Source organism: Phocoena sinus, chromosome 8 (genome assembly GCF_008692025.1).
Source record: "Phocoena sinus isolate mPhoSin1 chromosome 8, mPhoSin1.pri, whole genome shotgun sequence".
NCBI classification, from domain to species: Eukaryota; Metazoa; Chordata; class Mammalia; order Artiodactyla; family Phocoenidae; genus Phocoena; species Phocoena sinus.
Genome location: NC_045770.1, coordinates 107,048,998 through 107,064,756, shown reverse-complemented (window position 1 = coordinate 107,064,756; position 15,759 = coordinate 107,048,998). Strand labels below are relative to the sequence as shown.

The 15,759-nt window shown below is 46.9% G+C and overlaps 1 protein-coding gene across 5 annotated transcripts in view; it reads right to left on the bottom strand.

Moving 5' to 3' along the window:
• The window catches only part of PPFIA1 (PTPRF interacting protein alpha 1), an 89,596-nt gene that overhangs the window by 50,828 nt on the left and 23,009 nt on the right, over window positions 1–15,759 (bottom strand). For all 5 annotated transcript variants that reach the window (XM_032638805.1, XM_032638803.1, XM_032638804.1 and 2 more), the window contains exons 3-5: window positions 1,748–1,849; window positions 832–996; window positions 334–408 (exon numbers count right to left, since the gene is read on the bottom strand). In XM_032638805.1, coding sequence (XP_032494696.1) covers window positions 334–408; window positions 832–996; window positions 1,748–1,849 — 342 coding nt within the window. The remainder of the gene's footprint in view (window positions 1–333; window positions 409–831; window positions 997–1,747; window positions 1,850–15,759) is intronic.

Genomic DNA, 15,759 nt, shown 5'->3' with positions numbered 1-15,759 from the left:
AGAGTAAAGAAATAAGTAAAGGCAGCAAAACTCCATTTGGAAAAACACAACTGAAAAGAAAACACATGGTGATGTTATCCATCCTGAACATAACCAGGTCATTAAAGTCAGAATTTACCTTCTACTGGAGACAGGGGTACTTAAGAGATTCTGCAACTCTGAAATAAAAGTCTAGTTTACTAATCGTTGAAATGATCCAGATGGGCTGGTCCTCAATCAGAAAGATAAATAACATCTGATACCTACTACTACAGTCTTCATACTTTTTTAAAATGAAGGGATTAAGAATTAGGAACCCTCAGTTGAAACTGTATGACGATTTATCAAGCTTACCTCTTTATGTGTGGCACCTAATTCTTCTTCTAACAAACTACACCTTTCAAGGGCTACTCGTAACCGTTCTCTCACCTGAAAACAAAAGGGATCCAGTTGGTGTGTGTGTGTATATGTGTATATATGTTAATTCAATTCTTACTGCATAGTTATCCTAGTAGACTATTAGTGTAATATAACATAATAGAATACCTTTAATGTCTTTCGTTGATCTTAACGTCAAGAAAACCTGCTTGCTAATAGCTTTAAAATTTCACCCTAAATAAATTCTATTACCCAATTCCTAATAGCCAGTTGATACACAGGATATAATAATCTCGAGACATTTATGCCAACTAATACTTTTTAACTATATAGAACTCTGGCTTCTTATTAAAAAACTGTGTTTACAAGAATTCAAGAAGCTCAAAAGTCAACTAAAGCTGCACAAACACCTGCGTTGTCCGCCAAATGACGCAGCACGTGTACAAACCCGGAACTGCCGTGTGGCGGCGGTACCTTCTCATCCAGGGCTTTGTGGTGCTCGAATAGCGACTTCAGCGCTTTAAGCACTTCCACCTCGCTGGACACGCCTGCCGGGGACTGCGCCTGCCGCTTCACCACCGTCATCCTGAGGGACCGCTCGTGCCGCGAGACCAGACACTCCAGATGTTCCAGCAGCAGCTGCAGGGCGAGGCCAAGGTGAGCACGGTTTACAGAGCACTGTCAATCTCATATTTGAATCTGGGGCAAATAACTCCTTTCAATCTCACACTAAAGCCAAAACCGTGCGAAGACAGGTCTGAATCCCTCTGGTTCTGCCTAAAGTCAGAGAGAACTTCCCTGGCGGTCCAGGGGTTAGGACTCAGCGCTTCCACTGCAGGGAGCATGGGTTCGATCCCTGTTCAGGGAACTAAGACCCGCCCCCGCTTGCCGTGCGGCGTGGCCAAAAAATAATAAATAAATAAATAAAGTTAGAGAAATTCCCCCTCGAATATATTAAAATTGCATTAACTCTCATCATTAATTTCAAGCAAGGTCTGAGAACCCTGAACTGATCAACCCCAGTCCACTCAGTGGGAAAATGTCGAAAATGTGTTTAAAAACAGACAGAGTGGATCATCTTTTGAGTTTAAAGACAGCAACACTGGGCTTCCCTGGTGGCGCAGTGGTTGGGGGTCCGCCTGCCGATGCAGGGGACGCGGGTTCGTGCCCGGGTCCGGGAGGATCCCGCATGCCGCACAGCGGCTGGGCCCGTGAGCCGTGGCCGCTGAGCCTGCGTGTCCTCCGGAGCTTGTGCTCCGCAGCGGGAGGGGCCGCAGCGGTGAGAGGCCCGCGTACCGCAAAAAAAAAAAAAAAAAAAAAAAAAAGACAGCAACACGGAGCCCAGTCGTGACCCCGAGGCAAATGTTAACACAGAGAATCCCCTACTGACCCTGGTGTTGTTCCTTTCCGCTTTCAGTTCAGCAATTTCTTCTTCTCTTTCGAGGAGCTGTTCCCTGCATACATTTAGTTCTTTAGTAAGTGCTGCAAACTCCTAGAAAACAGTTAAGTAAGTAAATAGATATAAATATAAATACAAAAGAGAGCGAGAGAGTGTCTCTAAAGACCAATTCCCGTCAAGCCTCTCCAGGCTTCACACAAAGACAACTCCCGCCCTGGGATAAGCGGGACCTCTCTGACCCTCCAGAGAATGAGGGGTCCACCGAGCAGCCCAAGACCACACAGAACACCGTAACTCCGACCGACTTTCACCCCTCCACCCCCAACCCTGGCACGCACACGGCGGGGAAGGGAATCCAAGCCTGCCTTCTCAAGACCCAGGGAAGTCCGAGATATTTTCCTGAACATAAATCCTAATACCGAAGTGGATAAAGATATTTTAAGATGACTCACAGGCATGTGACCTAGAACCACTGGGGAGAGTAAAGAAAAAAGGTCTAGAAGGCAACAGGCTTTGGAGTGTCCCCCGGGAAAAAGGCTAATGGTACCCCAAGGCCAGTCTGTTAGCCTGACCCCACTGAAGTCATCCAGACAGTCAATAAACTGGTGAAAATGGTAAATTTGTGTTGTATATATGTCACCACAATTTACACAGGTGCGCGCGCACATATACACGGTGCTCTCCGGAGAGCATCAATCAGCTACACAATGTGAACGACTCTTTACTTCAGTACTTCAGCGCAGACCTGCAAACACGAAGACATCCCAGTAACGCTGGAGAGAAATAACCCAATGTGTCTTCAAACCCGACCCAGATTCTGAAGATACATCTTCAGAGACCTGGCCGGCAGCATCGGCTCCGGGCTTTATGGCTGGGAAGCAGGAAGGGCGGGGCAGCCATGTGGACAACGACTCCTCTCCCTGTCCTCGCAGCAAGCTCCTTTCCCTTCCTGAGTGTCTGAGATTTCTTTCAGATGTGCCCGTGTTAATTACACTGACTAGCTGATTCCTCTGGTAAATAACTAGCTGACTGTCAGATCGTCGAACGTCTAACATCAGGGAGAGGTTTCCATCTAATTACTAAGATCCTGTATGAGAAACACTCTTCCCGCTACAGGTGAGAGAAAGCCTGACTCAGACCAGCCTAGGCTGAGAGGCAGTTACTACTCGGGAGGGTCAAAGGCAGGGCTGGCTCTAAGGTCGTCTGAATTCAGGGCCCTGGATTTTTCTTTGATCACACTGTCCCCCTCTGCACTGCAGTCTGAGTCAGTTTCATGAAGAAAATGCCTGTCACTAAATGTCTTTGATTATGCCCAGTCCACAGTTCATCGTCCTAACGTGTTTCTCACCGGCTGGATTTCAAGTTGTTTCTCGGCCAGGCCCTCCCGCTCTTGTTTCATTTTTGTCTCTTCTTGTCCTGTGATTTCTAGTTGCTCTTCATGGGTGTTAGCTCAGGTCTCAAGCATCCGAAGCACACTTCTCTGGCGGTTTTGCCAGGCCCCATCCGCGAATCTCACATGGAGTAAAGGCACGGCTGCGGAAGGAGCGGGCTCTGGGAGGGTCTCTCAGTGTGAGATCTTCGTGTTGTGGGACGTGGGTTCCAGCTCCCCTCGAGTAGGAGGTGATGTTGTTGGTGCCGACCTCCCCCCACCCAGCCTAGGTCCTGTGGTTGCCCCTCTGGGCCTCCCAAGGCCTCAGGCCAGAACTACGTTTCCATGGTGACCGAGGGCCCCTGCTGCCTGCTTCCATTACAGTCAGTGCAGATCCTCTTAGACAACCAACCACCAGACAGGGCCATGCCTTCCAGGTATTGCTTTCTGCCCTCCCCGGGCCCACAACTTCCCATAAAGCCCCAATGTACAGAGGGCAGTTGGCCACTATACACTGAGGCCAACCCCAGCTTCAGAAAGCAAGTCTGAATCTAGTTCTAATTCGCCTCAACGCTTTGGATCCTATCACCGTAACCCACGGGAGCCACGTCTCCTGTGCCTCCACCGGCTCAGGGCCTGGAGCACCGCAGGCCAGGGCGTCAGGCCAGCTCAAGCTCCCCACACTGGGTGTCCCGCTTCTATCCTTAAGGGTATTTTCCTCTTTTGGGGGCCTGGCCATATTTTCTGGTTTATGTTTCTCTGTTTAAATTTATCTTTCCGCTGCTGGGTCTGGAGAAGACATATGTCAAAGCATGAGTTTATGCTGCCGTCCTAACTGGAAGTCACAATGCATCCGAAAAACGGCTGCACACCTGGTCTGGCTGAACGCCAGGAGGTGAGCCTGGCCGCTCCCGGGGCGCTCCGACAGCACAGACAGGCAAGCGAGCAACGACCCCCGTGCTCTGCATGAGAGTCACCCAGGCCACCGTGGGAGCAGAGCAGAAGCCATCTCTGATGGGAGGTTTGCTGCCGGGATGGCCCCTGCACTGAATGGCAAGCAGGACCCAGCTGTCCAGCTGGCAAGAGCCTCGTCACGAAAGTACAGCACTGAAGTTGGAGAAGGGCATCCACAGGCAGGAGTAAGGTGAGGCTGGAGGTGGGCAGAGGCTAGACTAAGGTCCCGCGGACCCCGTAAGGAGTCTGTGCTTCATCCTGAAGGCTCTGGGAGCTGTCTTATTTACAGACTTTGGGGGCCCTGAACAGGGAAGGGGCCAAACTGTTCAAAGTTCCAGGCAGTGCCTGACACAAAGGATGTGCTGCTCAAAATGGGTTTGCTGGGTAAACAAAAGTCCCTGGGAGCAGGGCCGAAGCTGGGCTGGAGGAGGTTAAGAGTGAGAAGACAGCTGAGGCCACATCAAGAACCCCGGGGAGAAGTGAGGGTCTGACCCGAGACCAAGACTAGAGAGACGCAGAACACAGAAGAATTCTCAGGGCGAAATGCAAGGATCCCCTGTGCCCCCTGCTGTGGCCGTCATCAGCTTTCAAAGGGTCCTCTGGAGCTGTGCTCAGAAGAGCCTGTAAGAGGGTGAGGCCAGATGTGGGGAGGCAGCCTGGCGTTGGGGAAGCGCAGGAGAGGCCGGGCGAGTGAGCACACCGCGGGGGGTGGGGGGGCAGGGCGCGCTGGAGAGTAGAGCCAGCAGGATTTGCCGACAGATCCAACAAATCTGAGAGAAGTAAGGGTCCAGGACGATTCCAAGGATTCTGGCAGGAGCGAAGGAAGGATGGAGGCCCCATTCTCTGAGAAGGGAATGTCTACGGGAAGAGCAGGCTTTGAAGGGAGGTCTAAAAGTCCAGTTTCGGACAAGCTTAATTGGAGAGGTTCTAAGGCATTCAAGTGGAGCTGCACCTCCCGGTCTGGACTTCTCGGGGATGCTGGCCGAGGTGGGAGAGTGATCTCATGGCACTGAGCGTGGGCGATAAAAGATGAGGCTTGAGCCCTGTGAGAAGCCAACGCCGGACGGCTTGGAGACGAGAGGCGTCAGCAAGGGCGGCCGCGGGGGGCCAGGAGGGAAGGGGAACACCTCGGAGTCCAGTGCTCCAGAAGCAATGGTCACCAGGGTCAACAGCTGCTGGGAGTCATCTGACTGGCCCCTGGTGGGCGGGTCTGCTGAAGTGGAGGCCAGCAGTGACCATGACCATGGCAGGTCGGGAGCCTGGGTGGACAGAGGGCAGCAGAGGATGGGAGGAGGACGGCAGTGGGCACACGCTCATTCTTTTGAGGGACTTTGAGTTAAGAGGAGAAGAGAAATAGGGCAGTGGTTAAAGGAGACACAGGGTCAAGAGAGCCCTGCTGCTGGAGGGGACAGGGGCTCGCACGCTGACGGCCAGAGTCCAGGGGAGAGGTGGGAGCCAATGGCCACTACCCGAGCAGCCGAGAGCAGGTCAGTCAGCTGGGTCCGTGCAGAGGGTGCCTTTCCCGGGGGCGCCCAGTTCACCCACAGTCAAGGGAAAGGCAGTCGAATACGTAAGCACAGATCCAGACACACAGGGAGATGTGTGGTGGGAATTTCTGGAAGTCCTCTTCTAATTTCTTCCAATCTCTCTGAGAAAACAGATGCCTTTGCATTGAGTGGAAGGGTGCATGTGGTGCACTGGGGAGGGGAGGAGGGGCGGGCACCAAGTAGCCACTGAGCAGAGAGGGGGTCGGACACCAGTACCACGACCGTGGGCATTCGGGTCCACTGCAGGCTGCCAGCAACACCCATGGACAAGGAACGGACTTAACGGGAGCGGGTTTCCGAGTACGGTGAGGTAGGGTGTGGTGTGTGTGTGTATGTGTGTGTGTGTGTGTGTGTGTGTGTGTGCTGAGGTGGGTGTGTGTGTGTGTGTGTGTGTGTGTGCGCGCGCTGAGGTAGGGTGTGTGTGTGTGTGTGTGTGTGTGTGTGTGTGTGATGATAATGGACCACGGAATTTCCGTGGGTAAAGAAGACAAGGGAGACGTGGGAAGGGAGAAGGACCACAACAAGGTGGTAGGGTCGCAGCCTGTAGGCCCCAGGAGGGTTGAATTTCGGTGTTTTATTTTCCAAAGTTCTACAATCTATCATGAATACATTTCACTGCCTTTAAGTGAAATATGGAGTCAAAGCATAACAAGTGCACACTGCAAGTTTGTGGGCTGGCGGGGGCGGGAGGAGCTTGAAGATGCCTGTACATGCCGGCTACGCGCAACTAGCGATTCACACATTCGCCCCCCTTGGAGCTAGAAGGGACACCATCTAGCCCCACTTCCACACGCAAGCCCTTTTCCACAGTCACTTTTCCTTTAGCTCTTTCATCACCAGAAGCAAGCCTATGTCTTTTACATACAAAGTTTCCTCAAGCTTTTCCTAATAGCTCCAAACTGTCTTCATTCACCTATTAAGAGAATATTTAATTCCCATCATTTTGGCTAAATGTAAGTGTTTCTCACAATAAATTCAACAGCTAAAACCATTCTACGATATACTGCTTTGAATATGGTAGAAAACAAATTTACGGAACTTCACAATTATTTTTACTCCTTAAAGAAAAACCTCTTTGCTCAAAAGAATTCAACCGAAAAAGTATCAGAGCAAATTTAAACTTAGGAGTTTAGATAAACATTAGACAGGAAATTCCAAAGTTTAAGATTCCAAAAGCATGTTCATATGTGCACTGTGTTTGTATTATCATTGCAGAAAAAACTGCAGAGCCTGAATAAGTCCCAAATATGTGCGATAAACGATCTACTCTATCACCATGACAGGAACCTAATGGTCAGCATCTAAATTTTTTTCTCTTTAGAAAAAAATGTCTGTTTAAAAAGTACTGTAAGCCAGTTAAAAGTGACATTCTATTTACTGTAATTAAAGTTTGAAGTATTCCTTGAAACTGAACAGATACAACAATCACTGGAGTATTTTCAGTTTAAAATAAAAGTCTGCACAATACAGATTTGTATTTCCATCTGACGTTTTCGAGGGCTGAGACGAGGGAAAATAACATTCAACCACTAAAATCAATTTAAGAACTTGATTTCACATGATGCGTGAAAGTGCCGATACTTATCATTTCTGGATCTAGATAATAGGATCAGATTACATGAACCAGACGTGACTGATGAACGTCCATGATCAAGAGACTTTCCTGGTGGCGCAGTGGTTAAGAATCCGCCTGCCAATGGACACGGGTTCAAGCCCTGCTCCAGGAAGATCCCACATGCCACAGAGTAACTAAGCCCACGTGCCACCTACTGAGTCTGTGCTCTAGAGCCCTCGAGCCATAACTACTGAGCCCGTGCACCACAACTACTGAGCCTGCATTCTAGAGCCCGCAAGCCACACCTACTGAGCCCACACGCCTAAAGCCCGTGCTCCACAACAAGAGAAGCCACCGCGATGAGAAGCCCGCGCGCTGCAATGAAGAGTAGCCCCCGTTCGCCGCAACTAGAGAAAGCCCGCGTGCAGCAACCAAAACTCAACACAGCCAAAAATAAGTAAATAAAAATAAATCAATTTATTAAAAAAAAAAAAGTAAGTCCTATGGATCAGATGCAACATTTGGTTCTAGAAGCGATGACCATTCTCTCTTCCCGGACACCAAGGGAAGTGGGAAGCAGCAGGGTCTGGCCACTTCCTCCCCTCACGTGGTCCCGACACCCTTCCCGTGTTCTTTACCTGACCATCCGTGTTACGGTTCTACATCTTCTATTCTCTATAATCTCCACCAATAGCTCCGTTTTATTTTTAAATTACGTTTCATTATTTTTGCTAACCTGCTGAAACAAGACTAAAGCTTCGCTGGAGGCAAAAAGTGTATGTCCTCTTACTGTAGGGACACGCAGTATAATAAAGAATGGAAATGGGGTCCAATTTTTAGCAAACTAAAATGAACACCTAAAAAACTGACTTGCAGAACTGACTTAGTTTATCTTCTGACAGAAGCTACTGATATTTGCCACAGTCTTAGGTTTAAACGCATGTCAAATTTTGAACTAAAGGAAAATTAGAAGTTTATACATTAAAATGAATCAGCAAATCATATTTGAAACTCTAATGTGTTGATTAAAATATGCTTGGAAAGGTTATGTATAACTATGTATTCTGCGACCTAATGACGGGAGAAGGAGGACAGAGGGACACTTAGAAGGAAAAAAGACAAACTTTACACCTTTGCAAAATCTGAGTCATGAGCTCACTAGACGTGCTTAAAGCCGTGAACGCAACAGCACTGGAGTTTCAATTACTGACTATCGCAAGCAACAGAGCAGAATGCGTAAGCAGTTCAAAAGTCCCAATAGATCTGATTATTTCTTCTCGTTTCTAAGAATAGATACTGACAAAATTTATGCTCATATTTAGCATTTGGCAATTGCGCAATCGAGATTGTATACTCTGAACCTAACAAAACATGGTGCAGAGCAGTATTGCAATGCGATCTCAATTTGGTTAAAAGCAAACACAAACTTGTATTTCTTTTTTTCTTTTTTCTTTTTTTTGCAGTACGCGGGCCTCTCACTGCTGTGGCCTCTCCCGTTGCGGAGCACAGGCTCCGGACGCGCAGGCTCAGCGGCCGCGGCTCACGGGTCCAGCCGCTCCGCGGCATGTGGGATCTTCCCGGACCGGGGCACGAACCCGCGTCCACTGCATCGGCAGGCGGGCTCCCAACCACTGCGCCACCAGGGAAGCCCAAACTTGTATTTCTTATTTAAAATATAGACGGACACCCACCAAACTGCTAACGCAGATTATCCACTATGGATGTGAAAGTGGGCCGGAGGTGAGTCTTTCTTTTTAACTTATATTCCTGTTTAATTTCAATTAAGTACGTACTCGCTTTGTTTTTTAAAAAAAAAAAGACCAGGGACTTCCCTGACAGTCCAGTGGTTAGGACTCAGTGCTTTCACTGCCGGGACCCGAGTTCAATCCCTGGTCAGGGAACTAAGATCCCACAAGCCGTGCGGTGCAGCCAAAAAAAAAATAATAATAAATTTAAAAATTAAAATAAAAAGAATGAAATCATTAGCCCAACTTATTAAAAAAAAAAAAAAAAAAAGGCCAATCTTCACTTCCTTCTTCCTTTCTAAACAAGGTTAAAACTACAGGGCATGAGCAAATACAGGCCGCCTACGTGGACGTAAGCTGTCCAGATACTTTCCCCCAAAGTTGTCGTATCTCAATCTCTAATTCTTTCTTCTGCTCTCCCACTCATCACTGCAAGGTGGCCTCAGCCCCCAGCCTCACTGAATGAGCTCTGGCTGACACACCAGCACCTACCCCGTCCTATGGGGGAGCTTCTGACCCCTCCCCTTCCTACTTTCTTCCCCATTGTCCTGGTCCCTAGTTCTCTGCTCATCTCATAACAGCTGGTGCTCCGGGGGCTCTGAGGTCCCCTGTTCACCCTACACACCATGCCTGTCTGACCCGTGTCAGGCTTCATCCCCCCCCCCCCCCCCCCCCCCCCCGTGCTGGGTCACTGTCCAACTGCCCACCATGCACCTCCACTCGGCTGTCTTCCAGGACCTCATCATCTTCCTCCTGGCCCCCAGAGTAGAGGAGACCACATGGCCTCCCTCCTTTTCCTCCATGTTTGCCAACTGCTGGGCCTGCTAATTCGACCTCACACTTGCATCTCCTAGACTGGCCGCTGCCGCCGCCTCCTCGGCCTGGGCTGCCGGCCTCTCTGCCCCAAAGAAACCTGGACCCATTAGGAGTCACTCCGAGCTACCCCTTTCCTCCAACCTCCAGCAGCCGCCAGTCTGCTTTCTGTCTCTAGGCACGTGCCATATATTCTGGACACTCCACACATACGGACTTGGACAGTATCTGTCCTCTTGTGTCTGGATTCTTTCACTCAGTGTAATGTTTTCAAGGTTCATCCACGTTGGAGCGTGTGTCAGTGCTTCATTCATTTCTGTGCCTCAATAATAATTCCATCATGTGGATGCAGCACAATTTGTTTATCCGTTCACTGGTTACCGGACATTCGGGCTGCTTGTGCTTTCTAACTTTCACGAATCATGCTACTGTGAACATCCCTGCACAAGTTTTTATGTGGATTTATACTTTGGTTTCTGGGCATACCGAGCAGTGGACATACTTCTTCACAATGTAAACGAGTGAATTGTTCCATTTCTGTTTCTAAATTCCAATTTAAATATCCAGCTATCTTAGCCATCACTCCTTTCTTCTTTGGAATGTATTTTCTTTTAGGCAAAAATTGGGATTTCCTCATGGACAGTAATTGTAAGTTTTGCTTCACATATTTTTATCTCTCTGCTGAAGAGCAAACCAAAATGTTTTCGGTTGTTATTAGCATTTCAGTATTTAAACACACATCGTTTCTTACAATTAGTCAAGATAATCTGAAAAATAAATGCACATGTGTATTTCAAAACCACCTGAATATAAGTATGAATGCATATTTCATATGTTTTAGAAACAAGTGTATAATGTCAGTGAAATATCACAGGCGAAAATATTCTAATTAAATTTTAAAAAACTGAGCCTGGGGGTTGAGGGAGAATCAAACCAATGAAGTAAAAAAAATCAAGGGCAGACCATCATGGGATGAATGGGTAAAGAAGATGTGGCACATGTACACAATGGAATAGTACTTAGCCTTAAAAAGAAATGAAATTGAGCTATTTGTAATGAGATGGATAGACCTAGAGTCTGTCATACAGAGTGAAGGAAGTCAGAAAGAAAAAGACAAATACCGTATGCTAACACATATATACGGAATTTAAGAAAAAAAAAGGATGTCATGAAGAACGTAGGGGTGGGATGGGAATAGAGGCGCAGACCTACTGGAGAACGGACTTGAGGATATGGGGAGGGGGAAGGGTGAGCTTTGACAGGGCGAGAGAGAGTCACGGACATACACACACTAACAAACGTAGTAAGGTAGATAGCTAGGGGGAAGCAGCCGCATGGCACAGGGATATTAGCTCGGTGCTTTGTGACAGCCTGGAGGGGTGGGATAGGGAGAGTGGGAGGGAGGGAGACGCAAGAGGGAAGACATATGGGAACATATGTATATATATAACTGATTCACTTTGTTATAGAGCAGAAACTAACACACCATCGTAAAGCAATTGTACCCCAATAAAGATGTTAAAAAAAAAAAAATCAAGGGCAGAAATCCTTCTTTCAAATAGGAATGAGTACCTTCTGAGTTCTAAAACACTGGAAAATAACAAAATGAGAACACAATATTTAGTATGTTAACATCCGGTTTGTATTTATATAATGTTTCAAACTTCCCAATAAAGCCGGTTATGTGGTTTTTAGCACCACTCACGCTTACTAGAGTATAAAGCAGTTTTCATCTTCAAATATTTCATTTCATAGATCTATGCGTGTCCCAAGACATTACTGAATCATAAAGAAATTGTCTTCAGAGTATGAGACCAGAAACTGCCTGTCTGACCTTGACTGTCTAAACCACCATGAGCAACAGCGTAAAGTCCGTATTTCCACAGAGATGTTTCTTTTCAGCTGTAACAAACTTTTAAAAAACAGTAATAGCAGCAGCAATGGAAGGGGGCTTAGGACAGAGCTTTTTTTAACACAAACCTTCAAAAAATATATATATTTTTGAAACAGTAATAAAGGTATACATAAGAAAAGTCTCCCTTGCAGCCCAGTTTGCTCTTCCACACAACAGGTAATTAAAGTCACGGGTTTCTTGCTTATCTAGAATTGTGTGTGTATATATATATATATATGCCAATAAATACATCCATTTCCCCTGGCTTTTCTTCGGTTAAGGATATAACCTGAAGATGTTTCCGTATCAGTTCATGATGTCCTCTTCCTTTCTTATAGCTGCAATGATTGCACATACCAATGAATTCAAAAGCCCTAATTTATTTTTTATTCACTTGCCGATGGACATCTGTTTGTGTTTCCAATCTTCTGCTATTACAAATAACACGGTAACAAATAATCCTGCGCATGTATCATTTTGCATGTGTGCCAAATACATCTGTGGGATAATCTGAGAATTTCTGAGTCAAAGGATATTGACCATTTTAAAATATACTGTTAAGTTACTCCTCACTGGCCAGCAATGTGTGAAAACATGTTTCCTTATAGTCCCACCATCCTGGGTGTTATTAAACCTCGGTGTCAATTTTTCTTTTTTGGATCCATCCTCCTTCCCTCCTGCCTATCACATCAAAGTCTCCAAAACCTTTTCCTATGCTAGACACCGAATGCAAGCCCGGCACCCGGTGTGAGCAAGAGGTAACACGTTCTCTGGAGCATCCTTCGCTCCCTGACCCTCTCACGGCCGGGGAATTATGCTGACATTTCTCTTACAAAGAAGGCTCAGCTCGTTCGTGAGGTTATTACACGTCCTCATTTTCTCACCTGACAATCTGTAAGACGAACGGCACATTTTCCTTATTTCAGTTACTGTTATTCATTTTTCTTGGATCAAATACAAGTGAGACTGGTCTGTTTTTTACTTATCCTGATACATCCTGACATTCCTATCCTTTCCTATAGAATGGCCTCTGATCATCATCTCTTACACCGAAACATCCGTTACCAGGAACACAAACACCTGACTTGTGTCTTCTAGTGCAGTCATGCCCAAACACGTACATAACAAAATACTTCACTGCAAACTGATTTTTAAAATTCACTTTATATTACAGTTAGGGTATTGTACTGATTTCTTAAAATCATGTGTTCAGGTACATTTTAAAATGGATATAATTTTATGATAGCACAGATTATAATTTAAAATATTGTAAAGGGGAGCTATTGTATTGCTCTAAGGTACAAACCTAGAAACAGACCTGCTGGGTCAAAGGGTTATGTAATTTAATTCTCAACGTTTCTAATGTGATAAATTACAGTGTACTGAAGAAATATTAGTTTCACTGCTTTTGGCATCTCTTTGTATATTTTATAATTTACAGGGTTTTGACGTCCTGACAAAAAGAAGATCACAACAACTATAACTAAGTCCACTGACGAGGAAGACTGCTTGCACAGGTTCAGCCTGCATGGTCACCTTCACAGTCCTGGGCAAGGTGAGGACTGCACTACTACCTTTTAAACATAAAACATTATTTGCAAAAACAAATTTTTTTAAGCATTTATTTTGTTCAAATGTCACCACAATTTCTCCACTTAGAATCTTTGCCTTTTCTTCTTTTTTTTTTTTTGCTGTACACAGGCCTCTCACCATTATGGCCTCTCCCGTTGCGGAGCATAGGCTTCCGGACGCACAGGCTCAGTGGCCATGGCTCATGGGCCTAGCTGCTCCACGGCACGTGGGATCTTCCCGGACTGGGGCACGAACCCGTGTTCCCTGCATCGGCAGGCGGACTTTCAACCACTGCTCCACCAGGGAAGCCCATAATCTTTGCCTTTTCTAACCTCCCCATGGCAATAAAGGGCAAATTAAAATATTATGCTATTATATAACAGTAAAAATAATCGCAAACCTGTGATTATATACCTGAATATCCAAATTATTTACTTAAATATTACATATATAGCATACATGCCCAAATATAAGGCAATTTCAAGTAAAATTCAATCCCCCTAGTTTCCCATTAAGACAACTGCCAAAAGTTTTTCGGCCACTTTAACAGACACTTTCAGGAATGCAGATTAAACAGCCGACTCTGACTCAGGCTCAGTCCTACATATTTATGAAAATAAATAGATAAAACTACTTATTCTAGTTGCATGCTAAGTTATTATATCTAATATGCTTATACTCTATCTACAGTCACATCACATGGACTTGAAACATTTCTGAGACGTCCTTTAACTATGTTTTCTTCTCTTTGCTGGGGCAACAGTGGTTCACCTGCTGGTGAGCCATTTGGGAATCATCGACGCCAACCACCATGTGGGCATCCCCGAGCACCTACGTTAAGAAAACAACACGGCACACTCCAGCTGCAGGACACCAGGTGGATCACTGCCCCGTCACTCCCACGGCCGAGCTCCAGATCCCGCTGCAGCCTCCTGGCAATGGTGGCACCATCAAAACATGGCACAGAGAAATGTCTGGGAGTGGCGGGAGGGTGCCATCAGGGTTTGAGGCGCACTGAACTTGAGAAGGAAGCCAATGCCATCCTGGGGGAAGGACAGCACACCGGAGGAGCACCTCCACTCCTCTGGTGAGACGGCATCACGGTGCTCTCCCCGCCACCGCTCGGGAACTGCCGTACAGTTTACAGCTTAGCAAGTCTCCTGAAAAACCTTATGGTGTGCTCCTGGCTTTTCTGATTTAGTCACAATTTTAGAATATTTCAGGCTTGTCATCAGCTCCTAGTAGCACCTCTACTTTGCAACAACAACAACAAAAAAACCCAAAAAGCCACAATCAACTCTTTTACATGTGATTAAGCACTCATTAACTTAGAACACCTTACATGTGTTAAATTAGGTGTAGGAGCCTTCGGACCCCACCTTCCAGGGCCCTCATAGTATCAGCAAACACAACTGCACAGAAAGGGTTATAAGACAGAACCTCCTCTGTTGCCCTGTGAGACTGCACTGTCGACAGGAAGAGAATTTTCCACCAAATTCCCAGCAGGTACTATTGAAGAGCAGCTCTCTGACATGCAACAGGGTCAGCTAACACTGCACCTGACTCTGCTCTAAAGCTACAACGTGACTCTGAAAGAACTCAAAAAACAATTATGGGGAACCATGGCCGCCTTTTAACAGACACGGGGGACCGCGACTGAAAGCTCAAGCCTCAGCACACGGAAGACCAAGGACAACCGAGCGGGCTGCTTTCCTGATACACCAGATGGAAGACAGATATCTCGGAGTGAATCAAAGGTCTCGGTATAAAACCATAACTGAAAGCACTTTATTAGGGCTTTCCTCTTGCGGCTCCACCCTGCCTAGTCAATGGAAATACAAGCTTAAGAAGGAATAGTCTCAGAGTATCTACGGCTACGTTTACAGCATTTCCTGAAATTCTGCTGACAAGTCAAAGAAACACAAATGCCGCAGTGTTTAAGGCCACAGAGCAAAGGCTGAAAGTAATAAGCACAAATGAACTTGAAAAAGGCTTCTGATTCTCTGTCATGCAGCTTTCATAACAAGAATGACATTGCCTACTAGAAGACCACAAAGCTGATTGGTGGAAATGATACAGATAAAGGGTTGATTGTCAACAAAATGTCTCGGCTGCCTGCAGATCCGCCCCTCTGCCTGTCCAGAGTCTGCCCGTCCATCACCATCCTCCCCCAGAAGCTGTCAGACAACCAGCTCTGCTCCTGGTCACCACTTCCCCGGGAGACACACTCTCAAGGCCTTTGTCAACTGTTCTCCTCCCACCCCCGTGCTAAGGACCATCCCCACACTGTGTCAGGGCCGCACCCCCATCACCGTCCCTCCTTCCCCACCTGCTGACCTGCCGGCCCAGCCCCACACCCTCCCGCAGGCTGAACACGGGGTCGCGCGGGCTGGGCTTGACCACCCATCTCCCGCTTAGGCTCCCCCCAAGCCTCCGCCACTGCTTCACTGCGCGGACCCCAGTCTACTCGGGGGAAAGACGTGCCCCCTCACTACTGAAACCCCAGCCCCCCAAAGGGTCTAGCAACACACCAGTGTTCAGGCAATAGCTTTGT